General features: G+C 41.8%; 1 protein-coding gene across 1 annotated transcript in view; it reads right to left on the bottom strand.

Moving 5' to 3' along the window:
* Positions 1-5219: 5219 nt before the first annotated feature.
* Positions 5220-11300, bottom strand: part of plxna2 (plexin A2) — a 205279-nt gene continuing 199198 nt past the window's right edge. The window contains exon 32 of the mRNA XM_077575927.1: positions 5220-9852. Within this exon, the coding sequence (XP_077432053.1) occupies positions 9757-9852 (96 nt within the window). The 3' untranslated portion in view covers positions 5220-9756. The remainder of the gene's footprint in view (positions 9853-11300) is intronic.

The following is an 11300-nucleotide window of genomic DNA, read 5'->3' as shown; positions in this document are numbered from 1 at the left end:
GCTCAAACGTGTGTGTTTACAAACACGGTTATTTCTTCATACAATCCTCGGTGCTAATTTCTATCAGCACAAAATTGCATCCCTTCATATCTATGTTTTGGAACGATCGATAATACTGTAGGCCTACTAATAATAATATAATAATATAAATCTATTAACGATTGTGTTGTTGAAGCCGAGGGAAGCCGTACACTCGCCGCCGCTGTCTGAAGTGTTGCTGTGGTCTCGTCTGGAGACGCTGGGGCCTCCACATCAAATATTTATCCCCTACAAACTCGAGCCTTAAATAATTCTCAAAGAAGTGCGCCCAGAGCGAGCCCCTTTCATCCTGGGCATGAAGCATACCTGGACAATGGAAGCAAGAGAGCGTCAAGAAGTTGAGAGAATGTGTGAACCGTGGGTAGACGAAAAAAAACAAAGCAAAACAAAAAATAAGCAAATGTTTTGCATGAGGGTGCGTTGCATGTGGCAAAGGAAATAAGTGGAAACGGGAGATAAAACAATGTGACTAACAGCAGTGACACCGTATTGTTCATTAAGTTTTTTGATGACAAAGAGTAAAACACTGTAAAAAATGGGGAGTGATAATTTAGAAAACCTAGTAGGAAAAATTTTTTTAACTCAGAAATTCTAAGTAAAATTATCAAGAGTTCAAGAGAGTTTCCAAGAGAATTTTGAAGTAAATGATGCTAGTTTAGAAAAAATAAATGTTATGCAAGTGTTGAGGAACAAACCCAACCTTGAGGTTGAGATATATGCTACCACCTGAGCCATGCTATTCCTGTGGATTAGTATATTAGCGGTCTCCAAGACCAAATGTGGGTCTTTAAGCGTGACAAAACAAACTCCTAAACTCTCCTGGTAAAATTTATTTACTTTGAATTTCCGAGTGCAAAAACTTTCCAAGTTTTTTTCAAGTAAATATCACTCCCCATTTTTTTTGTTTTACAGTGTAGGATGAAGCCTCTAGAAATACATTTACAGGTAGCTACCCTTTCAAGGAAAGAACTAGCAGAAAAGATCCACGTTAGGCGTGGTGTGACGCCATGGTCACGTGACACAAATAACCAAGTAAGTAAATACATAAGTACAACTTTTTTTTAATTCACGTTGAAGGTGAGTGAAGTTTGCTTTCACTTTCATTAGTGTTCAGCGTTACACAGCGAAACACCCGAACACAATAAGACCACATCCCACTCCTGTCCCCCGTGGATCAGACACTGAATGACTTTGCCCCCTCTGGTGAGCTTGTGGCAGGTGGCGCGAGCGTCGACACGGCAGGCCCGCCCGGTCCCGCCCTGCCCCTGCAGATAAGAGCTCAGCGTGGAGAATCAGACAACGGCGAGCAGGAGGGAATGAGCCATGAAGGAAATGGGAGGTGATTATCTTTTATTGTCAGCCGGGGGAGTAAGTGTGCAAATGACGACTTGTGAGGGTGGGCACAAGGGTTCTTGGAAGAGCGGCGTGTGATGCTCAAGCTGTCGCGGCATCCTGCTGATTGGCCTGCCGGTAATTAACATCTGCATATGCAAATAAGCGATTCAGCCTGGGAAATTTGGCAGGAGGATTCCTCACCTGCGCCCTGAAAGCAGCAGTTAAATTTGTGTGCGTAGGTGTGTACACTCAAGATCCGTGTTTCCCGATTTATTGCGGCAAGGCAATTATTTAGAAAAATCTCTTGGCACACAACCAAACAAAAATATCGCAAAATGTGAATAGTAAATAAAAAAAAACAATTAAGTGAAATTGGATAATTTCCTGCTGCACGCTTGATGATCTCTCACAATGCTTGGGAAAATGGCCCTAGACTAGTGTAATACCATGATTAGCATCCATCTGTTTTTAAATAGCGCTAATCCAAAACTAGGGTCGCAGGTGAGCTGGACCCAATCCCAGCTAATTTTTGACTGGACTGGTCACCTGTGAATCACAGGGCACATACCTTTTTATCATGACATCACATGTAACGTAATCTTGGTAACAGTTCTTTGATACGGTCTTTTAATGGGACATTGAGTGATCTCTAGCACCAACTAGTGGTCAAAGATTAGGACTAGCACACAGAGCACGCACACTACGGTGGCTCAGAGAGACCACATTTTGCAAGCCTACCACCAATTCTTATTTTGCGTGAGCAAACGAGCATCTCGGTGAGCGACGGAGCGAGCCGGAATTAGCCAGAGCAGCTAACAAGAGCGGCTAGCGGGAGTTAGTCTGAGCCATAGGCTGGAGTGGCTAAAAAGAGCGGCTAGCAGGAGGAGCTAATAAAACAAAAAAAAAAGCAAGTAAAAGATTTGAGAGCAAAGCAGAAAGTGACAAGCTACTGGCCCGGAGTTAGTGCCGACCACCTGCAGGCCCCGGCTGTGGAAGGTAAGCTGCGGTCCAGCCATTGGTTCTGACACTTGATGCAATACCACCCGGGCTAACTACATTCGTGAAGTTGTTCTTTGGGCATCCGTAGCAGGAAGATGGCGGCTCTAGTAAGGTGAGACTACAGACTTGACAGCCTAGACCTATGATAATATATAAAAAATATGTTAATGTGATACACCATATTTTTTGCTTTCTATTGAGTTGTTTTTTTAAATGAATGAATTATTAGTTCACCACTAGGTGGCGCCAGGGCTCACCGAATGTCCCTTTAAAAACTGTCTGTTTATGTCAGGACCTGAGTATGCAAAAAAATATGTTGTATGTATACATTTTCAAAAAAATATATAGGTTTAGTAATCACAAATTATATTACATGGTCTCACTCTACTAGAGCTGCCATGTTTCGCCGCCATCTTCCTGCTACGAATGCCCAAAGGACAACGTCATAAGCCGGGCTTCACAATGGCTGCCAAGTCGCCGTCGCTCGCCAAGATGCTCGTTTGCTCACGCAAAATAAGAATTGGTGGCAGGCATGCCAAGTGTGGTCTCTCTGAGCCACCGGAGTGTGCATGCTTCTCTGTGCTTCTAAATGCTATTCTTCGACCACTAGATGGTGCTAAGGACTACACAGTGGGGCTTTAAATGTTTAAACATCTGTGTATCACCACTGTTACCTGGTTTGATGGTGATTCTGCGTCAAAGCATCTGTAGACCGACCACCAGAGCCTCAATAAGTGGGGACTGTGAACTTCCAAAATTTAGAACAACTTTTGGACAGTCTAGCTTCTTAATGACTCTCATTTTAGGCTGGCTCTAGCACAGAGGTGGGCATCGAGGGCCGGAGTCCTGCAGGTTTTGCATGTTGCCCTTCTCCAACACAGCTGATATATGATCAGCTCATCAGTAAGATCCACATAAGCCTAATAATGACCCTGTTGATTGGAATCAGCTTGTGTTGGAAGTGAGAAACCTCCAAAGCCTGCAGGACTTCGGTCCTCGAGGGCCAAGTGTGCCCACCTCTGCTCTAGCATCTGCCCAAGGGACTGCCAATGAAAATTTGCTTAATTCAGCTAACTTTGGCACAATTTCATTGTAAAATGTTGATTAACGGGCATTGTCCCTTTCAAATAAATAAATGTTTAAAAATGTATAAATATTGTTGCGTGTTGGCTAATGAGCGAAGTTAGCTAGCACACGTTAGCCTGGCCATCACGTTAGCCATATGCCTAAGCCAACCCATTATAACTAAACGTGAATTGACATTTCATGGGAATAATATAAATTAATTTAAGGTGTGATTTTTCCAGGTTGAATTGGGAATTTTTGAATGCCAATTTTTCTGTTACTTACCTATGACGAACTTCATTCAGTGTACGAAACGCATTCCTGTAACCACAGCCGCGGGCGTGTAATGCGATCCTATTTGTCACCACAACAGAATTCACCATTGTAGTTGCATTTTGATCGTCATTTGCTGCTGGCGATGTTGTGTGAGCAGCAGTCAGTAGTCGGTGCTTTCATCTTGTCAGTGCTTCGCAACGGGTAATTTGCATGCCTCGCTCTGGACAGGCAGGACTGCTGTTTTCGCTTTGTGCACTACCGTTCCGCCATATTGGCAATGAATGATTTCATGTGATTTATTTTGCGGTAACAAGTAACTAAAATGATTAAGGGAAATGTACTACGGGAGTAAAAGGTAAAGGTTGCCAGAAATATAAATAAAGAAATAAGGACATGGGGAAACCCTGCTATAAGTGCAGTACCAAAGTATTTGTACTCTGTTGAATAACAAAACCTCATACAACTGTACTGCTTCTCCACTCACCTCTCCGTCTTAAAAGATAGGAGGCGAGAACACCAGGAGGCCATCAGTCAACCTGCCTCATCTGCATATCAGGTCGCCGGGACGAGTCCGAGCGAGACGGCGACCGTCACATTCGCCCGCTGAAAGGTCAGTGGAGCTCAACAGAGCACAAATCGCTGTCAGCAAATGTCAGAGGAAAAGTTTCCGTACGCTTGTATGCATTATGGAAACAGCTAATGAATGCCGCCAACACCGCTTACTGTCACAGGACTTTGCGTGGTTGCCGCTTACGTCAGCGGCTCCAAGTTCTTACCAAGGTGAGTAAGTGGACTTTTAGAAACGCTAAGGTAGGTTTGTACTGGATAGCGTGCTTACACTGTAGACTTGATGTTACGGTACTCCAGCTTCTTCATTTCATTCTTCTTCTCACATTCCAAAAACATTTTCCGTTATAGGTATGAATGTGAGTGTGACTGATTGTTGGTCTATATGAGCCATGCGATTGATTGAGAACCGGCCCAGGGTGTTCAGATCTCACCCAAAATCAACTGGGTAGGCTCCATAATAATAATGAGGATAAGCGCAATGGAAAATGGATGGATTCTTAGCTAGGCAACATAATTAATAAAAATAATAATAATTAATTAGAAATTCGCACAGTAATCCAGCAACCAACGAAATATATGAATGTCATCCTTATGCCGTGACTGCTTGTAAAGGCATTACAGGGTCTTAAATCCCTCATGGATTTGAATTGGTCTCAGTGGTACAGGATTAGAAGCAAACGGGGATTAGACCCCCGTGTGGGAATATAAGAGAAGCGGTTGAAAAGAAGTCAAGATATAGAATGCATAGGGTTAAGTGTGGTAAAATCACCCACCTGCAAGACTTTCTGCTTTTTTAAATGTTATCAGCTAGATTGCTATTTATGTCTGTCAGTCTATGTTTGTATGTATTTTTCCAGTTTCATAGTTAAACTGCTGCGTGGTCTTAGCATGGCAAACACTGCATTAGCTTTGAGGAAAAAAAAAAAAAATATGAATGCACTTTTTAACCAGCAAAGTTTATTCATATATAACAATGGTATAAAGTGAATTCTTGGCTTGCAAAATAGGTGTGCTTCATATTTACAATAGGTACACAATAATATATTATCATAAAACCAAAGCAAGTTCAACAAAAATAAAAAAACAAAACAAGAGACCAACTGTTTTTAAATACCTTAAATTTCTTACAATTTTCACAAGACCTTTATAAAATAACAAGGACAGACAGCCATTATCATTGCCAGTAATTATTTTTTTGTACAGAACTCCAGTGTCTATAAAGATAGTATTGTTTTAATTTTTCTTTTTTACAAGGTGTGTCAAATGGAAGGGTATTTATTTACTACTCGGGAGAAATACATTGATCCCTCTATTCAAAACTTCAGAGGAAATGTGTTGTTTGGTGTACGTTATGACAGGAGCTAGCCCAAAGCACAATCAGCCCTTCGACAAACCGAGACTGGGAAAAAAAAGTGCACAAAGCCTCTTTTTGTTAGCGAACAGCTTCAGGTTGCGTCGTGAAGCGACGATCCAGATCTCACGTGAGCATCCAAAAAGGAAGAATGAAACAAACGAGCAAACAAAAAACACTCTCAGCTTTTCAGTGTAGCGTAGATCCAAAGTGAGCGAGGAAACAAGCTATCATTGAATAATTACAACAACAAAAAAGACATCTCTGAGCGAAGAGGTGCATTCAGCTGTGTTTCAAGGGGTGCACAAATGGGTTTTCAGGAGCGGGCCAAACTAAAAGCATGAATTAAAAACACTCGCAGCCGACAATCTCAGGAGGATGAGGTGAATCAAAGCCTTGGAATGCATTGAGACGAACATTTCATCCCTTGGAAGAGGAGAAGGCATTTAGGTCCTGTTTCAATTGTAAAAAAAAAAAAGAAAAAAGCATTACTCCGTACAAGTAATGTGAGCTATGAGGAGGATACAATTCGTATATGCTGAGCTCGGGAAGACTTTGAAGATTAAAAAAAAAAGAAGCATTTTCATGCACGTAGAAGCCGATTTCACACGTCAGGTCAGATGACTAGCGCTATGAAAGGGGTGTGTTTAAAAGAAAATAAGACATTTGGGAATGGATAACGACTTTTGTTGAAACAATACCGTTTTGATTATGAAAATGATTCTGTTATTAGTGCTTAAAGGGGACATATTATGAAAAAAAAGAATACTTTTTCATTGCTCGATTACAAATAGGAGGGCCTGCCCACCATCAACCAATCACGTAAATATTTAGTTTTCTGCCGATTTCTGAAATTGTTTCAATGAACTAATGCTCTGAATTTCTTCCTTGCTGTTATTTTTGCAACAGTAGTCTATAATAATAACTGTCCCCGCGCGAGTTTCTCCACCTATGATATGGCTATCAGGCTGGGTGAAGATAACGAGTTGCAGGTAGTCAAGTTGCAACTCTGCCACTGGTCGCCACTGTGACAAAAATTGGACTTAACATTGTAGGCTACAAGTGTACAGGTTGATCAGTTTTAACCACTGTTAAAAGTAAAGTAGATGTTAGGTGTGCTCTAATTCTTTATCCTTTTTGTATTCTGGCCCAAAAATAAATAAATATTGAGAGCATTTAAATCATGAAAAAAAAGAGAGCATAATATGTCTCCTTTAATGCCAAGTAAAAGTAAAGTCACCGTATGCAGCATTCTTGATAGCTTTAGTGCATTTGAGCCGGTACACACATACTTTCGCTGTTAGCGTATCATTTGGCTAATGCGCACCAGTTAACTTAATGTCACCATTACCCATTTCTTCATAGTACAGAACAGAATGTAGTAAAAGGACCACATCAAAGGTATATGATGAGAAATGAGTGACGAAATGCACAAATGAGTATAAAAAGTGACCCAAAAAATGTTAGCATGCAGGTTTTTGACATTTTGTCAAAAATTAAAATAATTAGGAACAACTGATATTATCAAGCCAAAATGAAAATGTATTTACATTGATATGACTATTCATTATTGTACAAGGTCCCTTTTATTTTTTTTTATATTTTTACAAATAAATACATCAAAATAAATATAAAAATATATATATATGAAACCTAATCAGCTATAATGGATAGCTGGTTTACAGTAGGACGGTAACATTATTTTCACGTCACCATTTGTAATTATTTCGTGAGCCTGTTATGAATTTTCTGAATATATTTGCAAAGGCAGTAACGATACAGGACTTGGTATTCGAAATCGAAGTTGCAGCAGAGACGCAGCAGAGAAGCAACCTCGTCACGATTTCATGCGCGCCCCTACTGGACGGACTTGGCCACAGCGTCACAGTCGTCACCTAGGCCTGAATTCGAATTCCTCTTGCCTGTTAGCTCTCAGTTTCCGGCACGACACTAGCAAGTGGGATCAAAGAGCAGCTTCAAAGCAGCAGCAGGAAGCTGAAGGTGGGTCTCGCGCCCAACCATCCCCATCATCATTGCCTGACGCTCCCTTCAAACGGTAAGCCGGGCAACGTCTGCCATACTCTTCTTCACCTTTGCTTTGTCAAGGGCTATGATATTGAGAAAATGGAGCGAGAGGATATCTAAAGCCACATTTCATCCTATACTATCTATACTATGTGGTGAGCAAACATATGCAGCCATAATATTAGACTTATATTGTCAAGCTCAGAATTTTGCCTAACATTAAATGCTTTAAAACTGTGATTGCAAACAACGGTACCACGGAACATTATGGTGAACGAGAGATGATCAGGTGTGGGAGATTATCCAATTAATTGGCCTGATAATTATTCCCCATTTACTGCAAATAATGTAAACCTCCATTAATTGTATCCATATCATCTATCTTTGCCAGCATTGTATAGTGACAGGCAGAACAAATGCTCTTTTCTGAGATACCAGATGGTACAATTATACTTTGTAACCATTCATAGAACAGAATAATTGCTTTGTGATTAACTAGGCAAGCCCGGATTTCACACTAATTACCGGTAACTAAATTTGGGAGTAGATTGGCTCAATAAAGGTTGGAAAATTCTGCTTTAAGACATTTAACTTGCAAGGTGGAACCCTTATGGATTGGCCATTTTCCGATTCGGACTTGTTTCATTCATGGTAGTGTAGTGACTTATGTAGCTGATCATGTACAGCTGTTGTTGAATTGATTCCCACTCAATTAGCTGTCAATCACATTTCCACTGACCAGTCCATGCGCATACACATTTGACAAGTTTGCAAAGATCTGGCCCATGTTCGGTTTCTGGTAAATATCTTACCAAGACAATGGAGATCACATTCTGGTCAGGTACTGTCAAGCTATGCAATGGATTCCAGACCAGCTGACCAAAATGTTTGCCATTTAATCATAATCAGGATTCAACTGAATATCTGTCCTTCAGACAATCCAATACAACCTGCAGGTCTGGACGTGCTCCGATGACCCGGTTCCCTCAGTCAATTACAAAGTGGTCCTTGTCAAAGTGGCTCAGAAACTTGTGCTGGCTGATCATGTTTCTTGTGCCAAAATGGAGGCACCCAGTGAGAGGAACGGCCAGACAGAATCTACCAGCAGATTGAAAGCGCACAGTTGTTGAATCTGGGATAATTCAGCAGAATGAGTCTAGTTGAATAATGATCTGCTTCCTTTGATGTCTTGTTTCGTACCTTGAGCATCACATCCTTCTCCGCTAGCAAACCTCGGCAGGCTTGAAGTTCCGTTTGTAAAGCATTAACCGATTTTTGAGCAAGAGTCTTTTGGCACTCGGTCCGACAAGACCCACACATCTTGGCTTGTTGGTGCCTGTGCAAAGGCGGCAGTGGCGTCCTATCGAGGCCTGCGACCGGCCAGCTCGACGTGTTGGCACTTGGATCGATCGCTCGAACACCTGACGTGTGTGACGTGGGGCGGCGTGCATCCAAAGCGCAATATGAAGATGGGATGCGAATGAAGGAGTTTGAGCAGCGATGCAGGGAACTGCTTAAAGTTTGGGAAGCTGTTGGATGGAAAAATTAAGAGCTTAAAAAACATCCTGGATGCTCACTTCCATTCATCCTCCAGAAATGGAAAAAAAAAAAGAACAAACTTTTTCTACATTCACATTGGCCCTATTGACACTGCTACATTTACAGATGCATGCTGCCTCTGCCCCCTTCCTTCACTCGTTGGTCCTGTACACTGTCATAGTCATGTGACTCTCCCATTCCGGAGAAGAGTGAAGCTTGTGGTGGTTCCAATGGTAACTGCCCATATTTAAAAGTCCGAGTATAAAAATAAAATCTGAATGCAGCAGTCCAGTAAGAGATCTCTACTGATTTTCACACAACCGCACACACAAACACGCACACATACACACAAGTTCCATTTGGACAATGTCCCAGGAGACGACACCAATAAATAAATAAGTCCCGTTGTGGCCTTCCATGCTGACACACCTTTCCAAGTTAGGGCCTCGGAGTTGGAGGGCCACGTGCCGTGGAGTCTGGGACACAAACTAAAGCAAGCGTTCGCCCCTATTGCACGACCGGTTGAGACAGCCTCGGTCCTCAGTCTTTCTCGACCCTCAGCTCTCGAGGGACATGGCGCCAATGAGCTGCTCCACCTTGTAGGCCAGCCTCTGCTTCCTGGCATGGTCGTCCTGTTCCAAGGCTGCCGTGATCTGTTCAGAAGCAATAAGAGAACATTTCCAGGTCAAAATATTGCTCGCAGAAGCCAAACCCTGTTTTCCATTTTCTGGAAGTGTCAGAAAAGAACCAAAAAAAAGCTGCTTTTTGGCTTTGTTGAGGAATATTTATCTATTAGCCTTTCACTTTTTATCTTTTGAGTCCTGTCTTGTAAATGCGACGTTTGTCAAGGTTCAAACGTCATCTTTAGACAAGTGCTGTGTTTGGTTCTGTCATCTCTCTCTTGCCTGTCAGGAGGAATCTCAATCAGGGTGACGGCAACATTCAGGGCAAAAGGGTGGAAAAACAAAGCAGAGTGAGCAGTCATCTTTTTATACATATCTTAATACATCTTGGCACCACCAGTTGGAGAAACTTTTGTATTAATATAATTCTCATTATGATTATTATAATTGATTAAAATAACTATTGAGAGGCTTCAAATCTAGGCTCACGCCCTCCTGTGTTGAGTTTGGATGGCAACCAATCATTGGCCTACAAAAGATTATATTTTGAATTGAGTGCAAGTATTTGGCTTAACATCCATCCGTCCACCCATCTGTCCGTCAGTCCGTCCATCCATCACGGAGGGCTAAGATGGCCAATCATCTATTCTACCCTATAATTGTTTCGTAACAGCCGATGTTTTGACTTAATCTCGCAGCGAGTGCAAAACATACCGTATGTTTGAACGTGTGGCTCAGAAGATGCAAAACGCAAAGTTAAGTGATCCGTTGAGAGCAAAGGGGCAAACCGACTGGATAATGGACGCAAAGGGAGGCGGCATACGGGGAAGGAGAGCGAGATAGAGCAGTGCGCTGTTCCAACGTAAAGGTCAGAATCCCAAAGGAGGAGCTGACATTAGAAGCAGAGACTGTTTTCGTAAATGCTCTCTTTTCTCTTTCCTTCCTTTTATACTTCCTGTCATCTGACGAGTGTGTGTGTGTGTTTGTGTGTGCATTGCCTGTGTGTGATCCTGCTTTGTATCCACAACATTATGTTGTGTACTCACTATCTCCTAAGGCACATTGAGTCTTGGAGGCACAGATAATTCAGGCCCAATCAGTGATGTTTCTTCCTTGAGTTTTTGAAAAACGAGACCTCCACTTAACACGGACCAGTGAAAACAATTGGAAATGCTGTAATATGCATGCCAAGCCAATAAGCAATATCATTTGTAAAAAAACTTTAAACGTATGCACAAATGTGGCTATCCTCACAGATAAAACCACTTTTTGAATAGTTTTTATAAATGAACGTTGATTAAGAACTATTACAAACAACTGCTGCTACAGCCTCATGGTATGCAATCATTGTTTTGGTTGTGACATCATCATACATGCCTAGATTGAACATTAACTTATTCACTCCCAGCCATTTTTGCTGAAGGCTGTTTTACTGGATTTTGACTGATTTTGCGAGGCCCACAGAATATTGTCTTCTA

The sequence above is a fragment of the Vanacampus margaritifer genome, chromosome 1, assembly GCF_051991255.1.
Source record: "Vanacampus margaritifer isolate UIUO_Vmar chromosome 1, RoL_Vmar_1.0, whole genome shotgun sequence".
Classification (NCBI taxonomy): Eukaryota; Metazoa; Chordata; class Actinopteri; order Syngnathiformes; family Syngnathidae; genus Vanacampus; species Vanacampus margaritifer.
Note: the sequence above shows the minus strand (reverse complement) of the source record. Positions and strands in the feature narration are given on the sequence as shown.